Raw genomic sequence first — 19,001 nt, 5'->3', positions numbered from 1 at the left:
GCTATGACAGGGACTAGATATCACCTGTTTTCTTTCTTCTGTTAAGACACATTAGGCTCCCCAAGATGCTGATTTCCTTCCTGGTATTGTTTATAAAACACATGCTTGAGAAAATTGAAGTAATAGAAACATACAAAGCAGACTGTTCTGTAATTCTGCTGCCCTACTTTACAAAGCCAGTCACCAATTTGATGTGGCTTCATTAATTCTGAGTTGCCATTAGTTTACAAAGACGCTTGTACAGTCTTACGAAAGCATTATTTGGTAACCTTGCACTAATAATTTAGTGGCATACTGAGAAATGTTGAAATGTCATAATCCATTAAATAAATAGGACAGGATATTTGCATTAGTTTTAAGGATTAAAGAGCAAATGCACAGTACACTTGCTGAGGGTGTCAGGTTATTCCTAGAAAGCAGATTCCTAGAAATGTAATAGGACAAAGGATTCAAAGTATCAACCAGCCATGGAAAACCATTCTTTGAAAGTCTGTTAACATTACACCCCAACTACAGCACACAGGACTTTAAACCGCTCAAATTCAGTGCAGCTAAGCTTGGAATCATTTCACTACTAAAGGTAACGCTTGAAATCTTGACTGATGGGGAGCTGAGATCCAAAAGGCATAAGATCTAAACCTCATTTATCAAGGGGCACAGGCATTAGAAACTTGCGCCCATTTCTAGAAAATCCTCAAAAGATTTGCCACAGGTTCAAAGAGCTCTAATCCTGTCATCTTTCCCCATTCCAGTATCTTAACTACTGCAGACTACAACTCAAAACAGCACACGGCCTTCCCTGACTGACGCGCCTGGGTCCTCCAACTTCCTGTCTCAGAAAGAGCCTTTACTGGGGACTGGAGGTACAGAAGCGCAGCACAACATTTGCTCAGCTCTCATGAGGCCTGGCTTAAGCTCCACCATGGCAAACCAATCAACTTAACCAAATACAGCCCTGCCTGTTTTAGGGTCCGCTCACGTGTTTCTTGCAGGTTGGTGGTCTCAAGCCTTTCAGGAATTACCAACAGTGGAGCTCTGCGCTCCCCCAGAATGCTGTCATGGTTACAGCCTTTTCACAGCGAGCCACGTTAAGACTGTAAGTCTCAGAGAATGCATACTTCTATCCTTTCTGGACCAGAACACAGTGCAGAACTTGATAGAACACACAAGCCAGCTTTTGAAATAAGAGTAAGAGCTCAAACCCACTCCTACCACTCCCACCCCCACCACAGTCCAAGTTGCCTAGGCTAACCAGGAACACTACATAGACCAGGCTATCTCAAACTAACAGAGAACTACCTGCTTCTGCATCACTAGTGTTGGGATTAAAAACCTGCACCATTGTGCCCAAGAGTTCAAATCTTTTAATCCCAAATTATCAGTCACTGTCTTAAGCTTGTAAAGACTGTTTAAAAAAAAAAAAAATGCTGTTCCTTTCAAAACAGCCTATTGTAACAAGGCAATTGGTTTTGTAATTTTGTAAGACAATTTTCTAACAAACTATTAAAATAGGGACTTCAAAAATGGCTCAGTGGTTAAGAGCACTGGCTGCTGTTCCAGAGGGCCCATGTTCCATTCTCAGCACCTAAATCGTCGTCAGAACAATCTGTAACTCCTGTTCCAGGGATCTGACACCGTCTTCTGGCTTTCATAGGCACCAGGCACACAAACTGTACACAGATGTACATGTGGACAAAACACCTACACACACACACAACAACAAAAAACCCTGTCAAAATAGCATGTGTTAAGAACAACAATGTCAACAAACCTGACTTCTTTCTATTTACATTTTACTTCTAAAATGATAAGCTGTTTATTTTAGAAATAAAACACAGGTGAGGGACACGGGGAGCAGTTTATTGTAAATACAAAGCAGCAGTGATTTCTGCCAGTGAGCTTCCGCAAATGCCTGGACCTCCTCATCAACACCAAGCTATGAGCAGAAGGACAGCCATGGAGACACTAAAATCTTTTTCTCTTGATAATTTCTGGTTTCCAGCTGACTGGGTGAGTTTCTTCTGTCTAAAAACAGAACAATAAACAAAATGTTACTTACTAGTTTGTTTCCTTTCAACAGAAAAACCTTGTCTCTGCTAAATCACAGTCCTGGGCAGGCATACTTAGTGGATATTGAAAACTTTTAGAAACAGCCAACAAGGGGCTGGAGAGATGGCTCAGGGGTTAAGAGCACTGCTTGTTCTTCCAGAAGTCCTGAGTTCAATTCCCAGTAACCATATCATGGCTCACAAAAATGTATAATGAGATCTGGTGTCCTCTTCTGGCATTCAGGTGTACAAATAGGCAGAACATATATACCTATATACCTAACATATATACCTAACACACTAAATAAATCTTTAAAAAAAATTAAAAATAAAACCACACTTAATTAAAAAAAAAAAAAAAAAAGAATAAGAAAAAGGAATAGCCAACAAACTTCTGGCATTATCCAAGTCTAATAAAGGATAAATGGATATATCCCAAGCTGTTTGGCGTTTTCCCCAAGGTAAGATTTTCATTTCGATATTACAGCAACACCAACACTGTGATCCTAGATTTCATTTTCACAGTTACTTGCTGTGGTTAATGTGTAATTTTCCCAGTAACTGTTGAGGAACAGCTGGATTTAGAAAGTAATGGAGCAATGGAGCCATCAGCACCAATGAGGCTGCACAGAAGTACCGAGCAGGCCACTATCCAGAGGACCAATCCCTTCGTAATGTATGAACCCTTTTCTTTCCAGTAATCAACTGCTAAATTGGCAGGCAGTTCTTCCACTTTAAAATGCATGTGGTGGCTCATGCCCATAATCCCAGCATCTGGGAGGCAGAGGCAGGAAGACTGCTTCAAGTTTAAGGTCAACTTGAGCTACAAAGTGAGTTCCAGGCCAGTCAAGAGATACGATGTGAAACCTTGTCTCTAAATATAAAAATAAAATTAATCTGCAAAAGAAAAAGTCAAAAAAGTAAACTGAAAAAAAGAAGGTAGGTATAAAGACAGACAGACAGACAGATGGAGACTGAGAACTTACCGCGGTCTCATCCTCTCTGTAAACTTTAATGGTTTTATCAGCTTCAGCTGTCAGTAACCGACTTTCTGACTGGTCAAACGCACAAGCAAATATCCCTGATTCACTATCTAGAGACCCAGGCTGCACAGCTGCATGAACTCGCTGAAAATTGTAGCCAGTTCTCCAGTCCCAAAGGTGCATAGTGCCGTTGTCAGCTGCACAAGAAAGACAGGGTTGTACTTCTATCCATTCAACAGTGGATGACCCATGAGCAACACAAAGACTGAGAACACACACACACACTCAAATTTCCCAATGTTTTGTCTACTTTCATCTGTGTTTAAGTCACTATAGACCTTAAAGGCACCAAACATTTGAAATCCAAGTAACCCGGGAAAGTTGTTAGCATAGACCCCTTTATCACATGAGAACACAAAGAGGATGACACTATGCAACGTGCTGCATGGATTACCAATGAGTAAGACGCCGCATTACCAACAGGCACACGTCCTGACAGTGAGTATGCTACAACCTGGGCATGGTGCTAAAGGAGATACACCAGCTCAGTCACTTCAAGAGAAGGGCAAACGCAAGACACCGTGAGAACCTTGTGTTACCTCCAGATACAAGCACTCCGTCAGCATTGACTGCCAGCGTGTTAATAATCGCATTATGACCAGACAGGTTCTGAATGAAGCCTCCATCAGGGAATTTCCACTGCTTTATGTTATCTGGAGATCCAGATGCAAATGTGTAACTAGAACAAAGATTGACAGGAATTAACGGGAAAAAAATATGCTGCATCAAAGAAACTGAAGTTTTTAAAAATCCCCGTGTGCTCACTAGTCCAGACAGCCTCAGTGAACAGCACAAAATCATCACTATCTTCACTGGAAGTTCCATCAGCTTCTCCAAGTGCTGAAATGCATTTTAAATGCATTTTAAATTTGTTCATTTCTTCCGTGTACTACACTGAATTAGCACAACAAATATAAACATACACTAGACAAAAAAGTCTTGGAGAAAGGGAGAGAAGCAGAGAGAGTGAGGGCAAGAGAAAGATAAATGGAGTAAAAGAAAAGCAGGACAAGAAAGGGGAGAGGGAGCAGCGATGGACACATGAGTGTCAGGAGTGACCTGGCCTGACATCAACGTGACTTGACCTCTCTGGGAATAGTGACCATAATGCTCTTCCACTTTCCCTCCTGTCCATTAACTTCTTCCTTAAGAATCAAACTACTCCATGCCTGTCCAGACAGATAAGCAGGTCCAATACCCTGCATGTCCTGAACATACCCAGCCACCATTACTTCCTATTTTGGCCTGCAGCTTTAACCATGATTTAGCCTTATTTGTCGCTTTGTAGAGGGGCGTTCTCCTTCACTCTATATGGAGCATGAGGCAACAGAGCCACAGATGGGGAGGGCTCAAAGCCTGTCCACAAGCAGCATAGCTGCAGGTATGCAAAGAAAACTAATCAGCAAAACGCACTTACTGTCTCGGATGTAAAACCACAGCCCTGACGGACTTCTTATGGTTCGTCAGTGTCACTCTTGTCTTTCCAGCCACTAGATCCCATAATCGTATTGTGGTATCATGACTTCCTGTAATGAAGACAAAGACACCCAAACAGAATCCGCAAGTTAAAACAATAAAACAAAACAGAACTCCTGCGTACACATGTGTACACTAAAGAAGTCCCACCACTGTGAATACGTCCTTGAAGCTCTAAACCTGTACTTTCACTTGACAGTTAGTTCTTCTTAACGTTTTGCCTCATTGAGGCCAGAGAAGGATGGCTCAGTGGTTAAAAGCCCTGCCTTCTCCTCCTGAACACATAGTTTGGTTCTAGCACCCACAAAGTGAGGCACAACCATCTGTATCTCCAGTTCCAGGGACTCTGACACCTCCTTCTGACCTCTGAGGACACTAAATGCATATATACATACAGACATGCAGGCCAACAGACTAATTAAAAAAAAAAAAATACCTCATCAACTATCAAAAAGTATAAATAGCAAATAAAACATATAATTTTATCCAACTATCAAAAATATAAATAGCATATAAATACAAATTTTATCCTCTAATGGCAGGGAAGGAAAAAATTGAATTTTTATCCTAATTTCTAGTTAACACAGTAACTTTCCACTGTCATTCAAGTAAGCGTCATACCAGTTCTGAAGGTATTGGTGGCAGGGTATGTTTCCTAACTTTAACTCTCTAGAATGATAGTCCTGACATTCTAAAATGACACTTAACTATATCTGAGACCAGTTTTCTAGACAGCTTTTACAATGCCTAACACATTCTACAATATACATGGAAAGCCATGATAAAAACAACCCAGAAAGCATCTTGCCATCTTAAACTTGCAATGTCCATGACTAAACATGTCCAGGACTACGTGCAGATGCAGAATGGTGGTGCATCTGGAACAGACAGGCAGGAGGGCTGGGACAAGATCATACCAGTAATAATCTGTGGCTCTGCAGCCTGGCACCTCACGGTAGCAACTGCATTTGTGTGTCCAGACAAAGTGTGTACACTGGCTTTAGTTCTCACATCCCAGATCTGCGAAAACATAAGCAGCATGTGGTGAGAAAGAACAGGTATTCACGTCTCAAAGCTCTGAGTCTGCCAAACCAGTGTCTGAACCTAATGAAGACAATGCATAAATGGAGGACAACGATCCATGTGCTGTGGGACAGACAGTGGCCAAGGAAGAAGAAAGTTTAGAGATCAGGACACTGAGTGACCAGCTTAGTCCCACAATGGGACTAGAGAGTTAAACAGCTAGTGGACAATCACCGTGGGAGTCTAAGCATTGATTCTCGACCTTCCTAAAGCTGTGTCCTTTCATACAGTCCCTCACGTTGTGGTGACCCCAACCATAACACATTATTTCACTGCTACATCGCCACTCTAATTCTCCTACTATGAACCGCAATGTAAAGATCTGTGTTTTCCAATGGTCTTAGGTGACCCCTGTGAAAGGGATGCTCTACCCCAATGGGGTCACAGCCCATGGCCAAGAATAGTGAGCTGTCATTATGTCAACATGGGACAGGACATTAACAACGGACAGTAAACAAAGAACTGAAGAGTGATAACAGACAAAGAGTCATGAGGGGGCCTGAGAGAGCCAGGTTATTGATGAGTCAAGAATCTGTGTTCTCCAACACTTAAAAATATTCAACATTCTTAGCCATCAGAGAGATGCAAATCAAAACAACCCTGAGATTTCACCTTACACCCATCAGAACGACTAAGATCAAAAACTCAAGTGATAACACATGCTGGAGAGGTTGTGGAGAAAGGGGAACCCTCCTCCTCCATTGCTGGTGGGAATGTAAACTTGTACAACCACTTTGGAAATCAATCTGGTGCTTTCTCAGACAATTAGGAATAATGATTCCTCAAGATCCAGCTATACCACTCCTAGGCATACATCCAAAAGATGCTCAAGCACACAACAAGGACATTTGCTCAACCATGTTTGTAGCAGTTTATTCGTAATAGCCAGAACCTGGAAACAACCCAGATATCCATCAGCGGAGGAATGGATACAGAAATTGTGGTACCTTTACACAATAAAACACTACTCAGCAATTAAAAACAAGGAAATCATGAAATTTGCAGGCAAATGGTGGGATCTAGAAAAGATCATCCTGAGTGAGGTATCCCAGAAGGAGAAAGACACACAGTGTCTATACTCACTCATAAGTGGGTACTAGACCTATAAGATAGGATAAACATACTGAAATCTGTACCAGGGTAAAATGATCAATCCTCACTTAGAAAGACAAATGGGATGGACATCGGATGTAGGAGAAAACAAGTAACAGGACAAGAGCCTACCACAGAGGGCCTTTGAAAGACTCTACCTAGCAGTGTATTAAAGCAGATACTGAGACTCATAACCAAACCTTGAGCAGAGTGCAGGGAATCATATGAAAGAAGGGGGAGTTAGTAAGACTTGGAGAGGACAGGAGCTCCACAAGGACAAAACACATCTGGGCACAGGGGTCTTTTATGAGATTGTATCTCCAACCAAGGACCATGTATGGATATAACCTAAAACCTCTGCTCGGATGTAGCCCATGGCAGCTCAGTTTCCAAGTGGGTTCCCCAGTAAGGGGAACAGGGACTATTTCTGACATGAACTCAAAGGCTGGCTCTTTGACACCCCCCCACCCTGGGAGGAGCAGCCTTGCTGGGCCACAGAGGAGGACTTTGCAGCCAGTCCTGAAGATACCTGATAAGCTAGGGTCAGATGGAAGGGGAGGAGGACCTCCCCTATCAGTGGACTGGGAAAGGGGCAGGGAGATGAGGGAGGGAGAGTGGGATTGGAAGGGAATGAAGGAGGGGCCACAGTTGGGATGCAAAGTTATAAACTGTAATATTAAAAACATTAAAATTTAATTAAAAAAGAAGAATCTGTTTCTCTATGAGAAACAGACCACATGCGGTCAAGTGTGCACGAGAAGACACCAGCTCCAGCTCACTCACCCGTGCCGTGGAGTCTCGACTACAGGTCACCAGGACATCGATGGTTGGGTGCAGATCCAGACCGTACACGGCACTCAGATGGCCATGGTAGTGCCGGATAACCTAAAGAAACACAGGAAGTTATAACTTCCAACATCAGACAGACCAGCAGTGGGGCCTGGGACAGACTCCAAAACAGAGAGCAAGCCTAACACGAAATAAAGCCCTGGATCCAATCCCCAGCTGTGAGCACAAACAAGCAGCACACAGCAGCTGAGGATGTTCCAACAGCTGGCTCTCAGCCTACCTTGTTGTACTCAAGGTCCCAGCACTTCACTTGCTTGTCTTCTCCACAGGAGAACAAGTAGGGGCTCCGCGTGCTCACGATCACGCCTCGCACTGTGCTGATGTGGCCCGTCAGCGACAGCTTTAACTTGCCGCTGGCCAGGTCCCAGATCTGAAACCAAACAACGGTCTTGCTTTACGCTGGCTACCCTCCCCCAAAATGTAGAACACGGACATACAATAAACGTCTCCACAGGGGAAGCTAAGACTCTCTAAAATGATTCCTCTCCAAAAAAAGCAGGAAAAAAAAAAAAAAAAAGGCACATTCAAACTGGCTAAGTATTTGCAGAAAGTCACAAGGCTAACGCTCCCAACACATAAAAAGATTTACTGATGATGAAAATACCAAGAGCATTAAACGTACCAAGGGAACAGCAACTTAATCCAGAAAAGTAGCAATGATGAAAATGTCCACCCTCGCTACATTTCACACGTCTATTTAAAGTTAGACGTTTCTAGTGTCGCATCTGTGCACTTTTCTAAAGAGCTACGTGCTCGGTACAACACACCAAGCATCAGCTCGCTAATTTTGGAAAGAAATTTGCACTTTCTATGCCAGCTCAAAGACATTGGGCCTAACACTTGTAGTTATGAGAATCTATCAAAACAAAACACAATACAGAAAAAACACAGTCTGTGTAAAACAAATGTAGGCTTATCACAATGAAAATCGTCAAACTAGAAATTTCAATGTTGAACACAGGGAAAGAGGTTACAGAATTATCTGCACCTTCTACACATTTAAAATCCTGAGTTTTTCATAAGAGGTTTTTCAAGACAATGCTATATGAGAAAAGAAAGATTCAAAAATTAAAACTTAAGAATTTTTGCCAGGCATGGTAGTGCGGGCCACCTTTAATCCCAGCATGCCACCGGGAGCTGGGTCTCTGTGAACTTAAAACTAGCCTGGTCTATATAGTAAGTTCCTGCCCAGCTAAAGCTACAGTGAAACCTGTCTCAACAACAACAAAACAAAGGCTCAGTTTCTGGAGATGTAGCTCAGGGGACCACCTAGCATGTGTAAAGCACTGGGTTTGATGGTCAGTGCTGCATAAAAACAAAAAATTAAAAACTGACTTTTAAAGGAAAGACACCTGTATACACAGGAAAGGGTTCACGATAGCTCCACTGGCACATCAGCAGAATCTAAACTGAGTCCACCTGAAGGTCAAATAGCATAGGCGTGTGCCAGCTCTTAGAGCACCGTCACTGCGCCTCTACAGACTTATCCTCCAACAGAGTGAACACTCCCTTCGGGATCAGCTGCATAGAATTACCAGGAGGCAGTTAAGATGGTCCCCCACTTTGCAAGCAGGCGCGGTTACTAGCTTTGACCGTCAACGTTGCAGCATGACCATGTAAGACAACACAACTCTCCCTAGGAAGTAGCTTAGGAAACACCCACTGTCCTCACCTTTATAGTCCTGTCAGCGGATCCAGTCACAAACCACTGATTTCCAGGTTCTACAGCGATACACCGAACCCAGCCAAGATGGCCACTGATAACCTGTGCAACAGAAAGAGGTGAGGAAGCTTATTCATATGGTATTTAAAAATGCACAACCCGATTTGGATGCACCGTACTAAACTGCAGTTCCATAAAACTGACAATTACACTTCAGAGTAAGAAACATTAACTTATTTTCAACGAGTGAATGAATACTGCAAGTGAGGTTCATATGTTCAATGGAATACTACTATCTAAGAAAAAGGAATGCAATTTACCTCAACATCACTGAGTGAAGGACATCACTCTCAAACATTCAAACTGTACAATTTGAAGTATAAAAAGTATAAAAGTATAAAAGGACGCCGGGTGTGGAAGAGTGTATGGCTAAAATAGTGCTCGGGCGAGGTGACGTCAGGCTCACAGGCAGTGGTTCCTCAAATCTGTATCTGTGACAATTCATTAGCCCTACACAGCAAGTAGAGATGGTACCATCATAAGGAAAACAATTATGCAGACTGTCCATCTCCTGCCTCATTCTATTTTTGATCTGATGTACTTTGTGTCACCTCGTAGTTTATTACAGCTGAAAGGCTCACTAGCAAAGCGTCTGAGGACTCTTCTCCTTCAGCACTGCGGGAAACACTTTCTTAACTGCCTGCTCTGCACATGCAGACCTTCCCCAATACTCTACCCTTTATTTTAGTCAAGAACAAACTCCACGTGGCGGCCCTAAGAAGCCCTCCTAACAGCTCGGCACGGTGAGAAGCCTACTCTCCTCAGGTGACTCAAGATCCCAGCCCAACTCCTGGCTGATGGGAAGCGACCATGCTCCCCGAGGCATAAGGAAATGCAGATACTTACCCTGTAGAGCTTCCACGGCGGGTGCCACTGTGGTTTGGGCATTGTGGGGGCCTTTTTAGCCATGAGCGCAGAGTTCTTGGTGTTGCCGGTCTCCATAAGCATCTAGACACGGGACAGATTACACATCCACAGCCATCACGCTGAAGGTCTCAAGCCATTAATTAAAAGATGCCAATTGAAAGAATTCAGAAAAGGCTTGCTTTTTCACTAACTGAAGAGGAAGACAGCTAAAATACCTTATGACTTTAAAAAAGGTAAAGCTTCCTCAGGGCTCTGTATGTTCCATGTATTCAAAGATAAAGGACAAAACACCTGAGGCAGAGACAGACATCACTGTGGAGTTCAAAACCAAACCAAGACCACCACTAGCTGACCAACTTTAGCCAAAAGCCTCTTGATCTTCTAATAGAATACTTAAACACAATTTATAATGCATACTAGCCACAGGCTGAGCACCCTTAGCCCCTAAATTTAAACTTCCATATGCTGCAACATCCAAGCCTAATATGCACTTCTGAAGTGAAAATTTCTGCTTTCTTTGAGGACTCAGTTTTGTCATGGATGTTTTGCTGCAAGCTGTCTTGTGACAGGGCAGGTGATGCTTTGCTGTGAGCTCTCTCCTGTGAGGGGTATGACTCTGGCCAGCTGAGAATACCCATGGGTGGACTGTGAGGAAAGGAGATGTATAGAGGCCCACGCACAGCAAGGCTTGGCTTTTTGGACTGACATCTCTGCACTGATCTTCGTGTTTGGACACTTGACTTCCCAGAGAAAAATGTTTCAGGGGACTTCTTGGGGCAATCCAACTGAGTGTGCGGCTTCTGTTGACAACCCTCTGAATTGTGCTGATTGGTGCTGCTGCTTGGTGTTCGCCTTTGCACTGGACTGCTGGTGTCCTGACGGCTGAGTGTGGTAATCCCCTAAGGACCCATCAACCCTAATCAATAGATAAAAGAGGTCTACAGGCCTTTCCCTACTTACCTCCTAAGGTCGGAGCTAGAAGGGAGGTAACGGTGTTTAAAACCCTAAATAAAGCAGGTTTGATGAAAAATCTAAGCAACAGATTTCCGATTACAAGTGAATAGCTAACATATGCGCTAATACACTGCAACTAGAACTGGGTGTTGAGGCCGTATGCTGAGGACAATACACCTTGGTTGTGAGATACGGAGAATGCGGGCTGTGACTGAGATGGAAATTCCCTACTAGACAGCTTTTAGAAGGAGGGGCTGCTCAGGCTCTCAGAGGAGAACAGGCATCAATGGTCCGACCCAGCTTTGACCCCTATGAACTTCAATACCAACTAGTTAGGCAAGATGTGCCCATTTGTACAACAGTGGTAACACTGTTAGAGAGCAATCAGCTGCTCTTTGCTTGGATTTGAGGCCTGCTCCACAGCAGGGAACCCAAACATGGCACCACAAATCCGGTCAAGCACATAGGGCTAGAAAATCTTCTAAATATCTATCTTTACACCCACAGACAAATGTACTCCTGACCATAATGAGAAGGTTTTCTCTGGAGCTCCTAGTCATAAATGCAGACATTCACAGCTGTTTAGGGTGCTGAAACAAGGAACAGCTGAGTGCTTGCCACTATACAAGACATTTATACTACCTCCTCTAAGGCTCAGTGAACAATGCAGAAGAGGAAGTGGAAAGAATGGAGTGCTGAGAGATGCCATGTTTGGAGCCTAACACAATGACTGCAATCTTGAACTCACAGCAGCTGCAGGAACCTGTACTGGCCCCCACAAGACTAAGCCCATCAACAATAAGGTGTGGACGGGGAGGGGCGCCCAGGAAATACCTACCTGTACAGCCACTGACTACTGAGAGGGGGTTTCTGTCTGCCGCAGTTTTGTCCTTTCTCTTTGAATATATGGAACATACAGAGTTCTGAGGAAGCTTCCCTTTAAGCTGAAGGGTAGAGTACTGTACTCTGAGCAGACACCACTGTTTCCAGGTGTGTGCCCACTGCTGAGTGCACCAAGCTCACGTGGCTAGTTCTAAACCCATGGTCCACACAGATCCTGGGTAAACCCAGAGGGCCACTAAGGAAAACACAGAGTGACATGAAGTGGGAAAGGGAGCTGTAGAAAGGAGGGAAGGCTGAGGGGGACAGGGCACTTAACCAGAGTGCACTTATTCACATGTAGGAAGTGTTGAAGAACACATGTAATTAATTTAAACACGTGTATGCCAATATTCTGAGCAAAGCAGTCTAAAATCTAATCTGAAACACTGGTAGTCCCAAGCACTTTAAATAAAGACTGCTTAACCTGAAGAATCCACCACGAGCCTCACTCCATTAACCCAGAACTATATTGAAACCTGAGACTCTATCTTCAGGAGATGGAAACTGGGCCAGGGCATGTAGCTTAGTTGTAGACTGCTTGTCTAGCATGTTTGAAGGTCTGGGTTTATCTGCAGCCTGTAGTTCAAGCACTCAGGTGGTGGAGGTAGCAGGATCAGGAGTTCAAGTTTAGATCAGATATAGAGTTCGAGGCTGGCCTGGGCTATATCCTGAAGAAACTCAAAGTATATCCTAAGGAGGCAGAAAGCCTGAACAGAGACCTGTTCTAAATTGTGGTGTGGGGATGCCAAATGAGCTCCACCGCTGTGCAAGTAAAGGCAGTACTTCACCAAACCAGCAGCACTCAACTGCATCCATACAGCAACCCATGTCAGAGTGCAAGTCTCCAATAACACAGACCCACACAAGGTTCAGAAACATTCCTTGCAGAGAGAGTGTGTGTGTGTATTGGATGCTTTACTAGTGTAGCATTTCCCCAGTAACTGTAGTAGGGAAAAGTAGGTTAAAGAAAATAAACTAATTCACTGGAAGCAATAAAAGCAATATAGGAACCTGGGGACACTGCCCGACATGAAAAATACCTTAGTACTGTTAAGGTGGTCTCCTTAAAACTATGCTGTGCGTGCATATGCCCTCACGTGGTACATACACACACATGTGAAGCCAGGAAACGTCAAGTGTTCTCTACCACCACCCGCGGCCACAGCCTGTGAGAAAGGGACTTGGAGTGAACCAGGAGCAAGCTGCTTCACTCTGAGGCTAAGAGGGCCGGTTCTGAGCTACGGGGACCCTCTGCACCTACTCTACTGCCCCTGCCCCATCACATGCCATGTCATAGGTGCACAGCCACACGCAGCTTTTACACAGTGCTAGAGACCGGCTCAAGTCCTTGTGCTTGCACAGGAAGTGCTCTTAACTGAGCCCCAGCCACAGGCCTTGCTCTTTCACAGTGAGTACTGAACACACAGTATCTGTACTAGAAAACCTGCCATGTATAATATGAAAACTATATACAGAAGTAACAGGATTTGGGGTTCTAAAAATAAAAAATAGCCATTTACCAAAATCATGTTTTTAGGGCTATGGAATGTTAAGGACTAGCTCAGGCTGCTATTTTTATTAACAGATCCCATGACAATATTGATTTCAGTTTCTGTGTAAGACTTTTAAGATAAAGAAAAAGAGGGATTCATGTTCCAAGAGCTAGCTATGTGACTCAGGAGACTTACGGAATTCATTGCTGTGGGCTGGGAACGGTCAGAAGCCCCTGGGTGTCTGTACTCATTTCCAGCAGGGGCAGCGCGATTTGCATCAACTCTGCAGAATAAATAAAATAACTACTCAGCACCTTCCTAATTCTAAGAGACAGCTCAGTTGGTAAAATGCTCGTTTTGCAAGTATGAGGAATGAAGTTCAATTCCCAGAACCTTTGTTTAGAAACAAAACAACAACAGCAAAACCTGGTGACGTGTGCTTGTGATCCCAGCACTGGGACAAACAGCCCTCCTGCCCCCGCCCCCCCGAGTGCTGCCCGCCAGCCTAGCCACGTGCTAAGTTCCAGGCCAGAAACAGACCCTAATAACAGAAGGTGGGGCAGTGAACTGCTACAGCATGGGTAAAGGCATTTGCTACATACACCTGAATTCAATCCCGAAGCCACAGCAGAGAGAGAAGCAATTCCCAAAAGCTGGCTTCGCATTTCCGCGGGAGCACTGTGCTGGATACAAGCGTGTGTCTGCGTGCGCACACACAGTTTTTAAAGGTCGATAGGTGGCATCTGGCTCGCACATGTTAAGTGCTGAAAATCTACCTGAAGTGTGAGAGTCATACCTGGCCTGAGATGGCAACGCCACAGCTAAGGACTGTGCAGCTGACTCACTTGGCATTCTCTGGATCTTAGTGTCAGCAGTCAAGGCAACACCTGTTTATAACAATCTTGATTATATTCAGTTTGTCTTTGCTTTCAGTTTTTTATAATAAATCTGGTTAATACATAGCTCAAATTTGACTGAAAGCTAGCAGCCTGGTATTAAGAGCAACCCAAGAAAATAAAGTTAATTTCCTACTGATTCATATAGTACATTTATGAGCAAACAATAGTTATTCAAATATTAACAGAATACTTCCAAGAGTAAAGTAAGTTACCTGTGTGTTCTATAAAAACAAAGCTTTTTGTCCTCCACCTCATCATACTAGCTTCCCTTGTGTCAATCTGTCTACACACGTACACACATGTACACACACGTACACACACGTACACACACACACACACACACACACACACACACGTTACCTACTTATTTGTCTAAGCCAACAGATAATACATCTGTTAAGACATAGTGCAGCCTTATTGTCACCTACCAGGTCCTGGTGGATACGGATGTGTACCTGTCACCAAATATTCAACATCTTGTCCTAAAAAATAAATAAAATAAATAAATTCAAAATAAAAATAAATAAATTCAAGTACTATCTTTTAAAAGGTATTATTAAAAGGTATTATTATTATTGACTAGAGTTTTTTTTCCAGCTAAACAGAAGCCGCAGCAATGTAGGAGCTGAGTGTTTTGCCTGTAAGCTGTTAACAAATCCAGAAAGCTCACGTGTCTCTACCTAGCTGCGCTAACAAGAGGCTGTCCATTCACTCACAGCCTACTCTAGCTGTTCTCCAAAGTGCATAGTTTCTCTTTGTTCACTATAATTTCATCCATCTGAATTAGAGACCTCATAGTTGGTCTTCCACAGGTTAAGAACGTCGATTTTCCCCTGCAGACTTCACTGTAACCTTGTCTTCCTCTTGAGAATCACACCACTGCACTGTTTTCTAGTAAAAAGTCACCAGCTAAGAATCTCAGTCACTCCCTGACAAGCCAGTGAGAACCCCCATTCTAACAGCAGCAGAGAAGCAGGCCTCCCCAGCCAGGCACTAGGGAATTCACAGGGAACCCTGACAGGCTTCACCTTGATTGGCAGGGTACTGCTTATGAGGATAGGAGTCTGCTGCGATCTGAGGTCCCTTCTCCTTGAGGTTCTCTTTTGAAGTAGGCATATGCAGCACAGGACCATACTCGTTACGAAGCTTGATTGCCATTTTCCGCTTGTGACTATTTAAAAATCATAAACATGAAATGCATCCTTAAATACTGAAAACACATTCACCGACATTCAGATAGCCAGAAAACAAGCACATACACAAATACTTTACTCAACTGCACAAATCCAGGATGTTTTTCAGGTTAAAAAGTATTTTAACAAACACAAAATTTCAAAATGCATTTCCATACCATATATTCCTTTTTTCTCACAATCTATCATACAGAATTCATTAAACCCAAGTAGGACCTTACTTTGTAGCCCAATTAACACAAAACCTTTTTTGATGAGAACTCAAGAATCCAACTGAATAAACGATGCACACAAACTAATATATCTTACAAAAAACCTTTAAATGTCTGAATATGAGAATATAGTAAAACTTGTATAGACACCTTCACTCGTTACCTAAAACATCAGACCCAATGAAAGCACTAAATTAGCTCAGCATTTTAAGAATGTACTTATGCTACTTAAGATAATCTACCTTATAAATAAAATATAAATGCCAATGAGGGGAATTAAGTAAATTATAACGAAAAAGCAAAGGACAAAGAAAGGCACTGCACATAACACAAGCCCAGGCCAGGGCTGCCACTCAAAAGTCTTCACTGTACTAAGGAGCAAGGATGGGAGTGGAGGTACTGGCCAAGTTCAATGTCAGCTCCTTCAGACTCCGAGAGCAGGAAGCTGGAAGTACATTCAGAGTGATTCATTGTAAATCAAATAACCTAACAGGGATGCTCCTAATTACGGGGTATTAGTACTTTCCTACTGCTGACAAAATACCATGACCAAGGCAAGTCATAAAAGAATTTAATTTGGGGCTCATGGTTCAAGAGGGGCAGGGAGCATGGCGGCAGGCAGGCATGGTGCCGGAGCAGCAGCTGAGAGCTCACATCTGAGTCACAAACATGAGTGTGCGGGGGTCTGAGCTAACTGGGAAAGGTGTGGGCTTTTGAAATCCCACAGCCTAACCCCGGTGCCACGCCTCCTCTGCAAGGCCACACCCAGTCCTTCAAAAACAATTCCACCAGCAGTTCAAACTCATGGGGTCATTCTCATTCAAACCACCACACTGGGTACTTGTAAACTATGATGAGCTAATGGTATTTTTATTGTTAAAAGACAAGACAATAGAAAAAGTCCTGTGAGTGTCTGCAGCACTTTTAAGACCTTTCAAAGATCTTCTCCCTGCACTCTTCTGCCAGTACTAAATTTTTAAAACCGCTAGCAACTGAAAAGATATAAAACTTACCTCTCCTCATCCAAAGGCACAGGTTTTCCATTATCTGCTACAAACATATCATGGGTCCTCTTCAACGACCTGAACACCAGTGTGTGTACAGAGTGCTTCTGCACCTCCTGTAAAGAAACAACCAAACTCACACATCTAACTTCAAGTGACCCATAAACCCCAATCAACATTAGATCTGTTATGCGCTCTGCATGCTAAATATCCTTTAACAAACTACAGCAGTCAACAGCAAAGCTGAGAAAGCTCCTGTCTGGCCAGAGCTCTGGGTAAAGTAACTGAATACACCTTTTATAGCAACATTTACTGAGCTCATACTGCATCTGGCATGTAGTGCGCTCAAGAAATAAATAGACAAAAACAAGCAAAATAATTCCATAATTTGGAAGGTTCTATGAAGAAAGGCAATGGGAGGAGTCAGAGAAAAAAGAATTGCTAGACGGAATCACGAAAGACTTCTCTCGGGTGACAGTTAAGCAGAGAGGGAGACCCTCTTATGAAGAACAGAGGTATGAATAATCCAAGCTGAGGATTTTTGCAATGCCGCTTGCAAAGGCGTTCAGATAATGCCCGAACTGCAGCATAGCTGTGAATGCTGCGAGAATGTGGGTTGTAGTTTACGATGAGGGTCGGTGAGGTTCAGACCTCTGCCACCACCTACCCAAGAAAGGAGTTTTAAGTAGGAAACGCAGGACCAATTCACATATTATTTGTGTTTTGAGTGCTGGGGACTGAAGAGAGAGCCTTGTTCGTGCTTGACAAGCGTTCTACCACGGGAGTACATTCCTTCAACGTGTTCGTTAAACACACGCACACAGACCAGATGGAGGCTAATTACACTGGGCTAGATTAAGAGAGCTGCGGTGGATCTGGAACGCAGTGGGTGAAATCAAGAAACGCTTAGGATACGCAAAAAGCCAACAACAACAAAACAAGACCCGCAAGCTTTACCCTGGAAGCGCTGACAGACAGCGTGGACCAGCAGCCGTCAGGACCCGCACCCCAGGCGCAGTGGGAGCATCGGAAGGCCGCCTCCGAGGACGGCGCAGCTCCCACTGGCACACACGCACCGCGGGGTTCGCTCAGGCTTCCCGCCCGCACAGCCTCGGATGTCACCGGCCTTCCTCCCGCCCGACGTCCCGACCCACCGGTCCCGGCCACACAGTCCTTTCCCCAGATTCCCAGCGCTTCCGTCCTGCACGTCCGTGCGCAGAGCAAAGCTCCAGAGACAGACGGCTCTAGGGCGCCCGCGCGTTCCTTTACCTCCACCATGTCGCCGCCGTTGAGCTTCTTCCTCCAGCCGCAAGGAAACTCGAAGGCTCGCCGCAAAAATCGCCGCCGCTATTCCGCAGCTCTTTCCGGAGATAGGGGCCTGTTGCCGGATGTGACGCCACCCGCGCACGCGTATTGGCCACTCGCCTTGCAAGGGGTGGTGAAGGGCGGGAGCTGGGCGGAGTTGGGCGGAGCCTAGGGGCGGAGAGGGGACGTCACGGCCGCTTGGGCGGCACTGGGGCGGGGCTTGGGCAGCAGTCTCAAGGCGGAGGGCGGGTCTTGGAGAAGGGGGCGGGGTTTCCCGCTGAGGGCGGGGCCTCTAGCGGGAGCGCAGGAAGCAGCCAGCCTTAACAGCCCTGCTTAGGCGCTGCGCCTGCTCCCGGAAGCCAAACAGTCCTCGCTCGGGTTCTGAGCAAGCCCTTCTACGGACGCGATAGAGACCTTGACTTTTTAAACTTTATTTGGCCTGATGCTAAAGTATTAATGTTTTGTGTTTTACCCAAGTAGAAACCTGTCGTTTATAAACGATCGTTTTCAAATGTTTTTCTGTGTAAAAATAACTGATGTAGTTGGTATTTGAATTTTTTTTTTTCTGTCTAACCTTGGCTGTCCTAGAATTCACTATGTAGACCAGGCTGTCCTCGAACTCAGAGATCTACCTGTGAAAGGTTAAAAAAAGACAACTTAGAGTTAATTCCTGGGGCTGGGGCAGAAACACCAGACCACATTCCTTTCAGATTATGGGACAGGAGCAGTCCCCACCCAGATAAACCTCAGGGTGTGACTGGAGTCACATAGACCCTAAGAACTAGAGGTTAGATGTCCCCAGGTAACTAGGCCTGACCGTTAGCAGTCTTGACACCTAAAAACAGACCAATCTTCCCTAATAGACCACCCCGCTTGCG

The 19,001-nt window shown here is 44.4% G+C and overlaps 1 protein-coding gene across 1 annotated transcript; it reads right to left on the bottom strand.

Annotated features, from left to right (window-relative positions):
* Nucleotides 1-1,839: 1,839 nt before the first annotated feature.
* Nucleotides 1,840-18,200, bottom strand: Plrg1 (pleiotropic regulator 1). Its single transcript, XM_055596584.1, has 15 exons — nt 18,088-18,200; nt 16,828-16,934; nt 15,438-15,580; nt 14,838-14,891; nt 14,307-14,397; nt 13,706-13,793; nt 10,161-10,262; nt 9,264-9,356; nt 7,812-7,961; nt 7,526-7,627; nt 5,485-5,587; nt 4,509-4,617; nt 3,631-3,770; nt 3,035-3,228; nt 1,840-2,025 (listed from the first exon to the last, which is right to left on the bottom strand). Exons 1-15 carry the CDS (start codon nt 18,094-18,096, stop codon nt 1,966-1,968), a joined length of 1,545 nt encoding a protein of 514 aa, XP_055452559.1. The 5' UTR covers nt 18,097-18,200; the 3' UTR covers nt 1,840-1,965.
* Nucleotides 18,201-19,001: the final 801 nt, after the last annotated feature.

The sequence above is a fragment of the Psammomys obesus genome, unplaced genomic scaffold, assembly GCF_907164565.1.
Source record: "Psammomys obesus unplaced genomic scaffold, mPsaObe1.curated_primary_1811, whole genome shotgun sequence".
NCBI classification, from domain to species: Eukaryota; Metazoa; Chordata; class Mammalia; order Rodentia; family Muridae; genus Psammomys; species Psammomys obesus.
This window is presented reverse-complemented; position numbering and strand designations above follow the sequence as displayed.

Bases quoted from the DNA above. Each gene is read 5' to 3' on its own strand.
- Plrg1 (XM_055596584.1), bottom strand. The intron at 14,892-15,437 runs GTGAAGCCTGTC...TTTATTTTTTAG, and splicing joins GCAGTACCCTGCCAATCAAG to GACAAGATGTTGAATATTTG. The intron at 5,588-7,525 runs GTGAGTGAGCTG...ATGTTTTCGCAG, and splicing joins GTCGAGACTCCACGGCACGG to ATCTGGGATGTGAGAACTAA.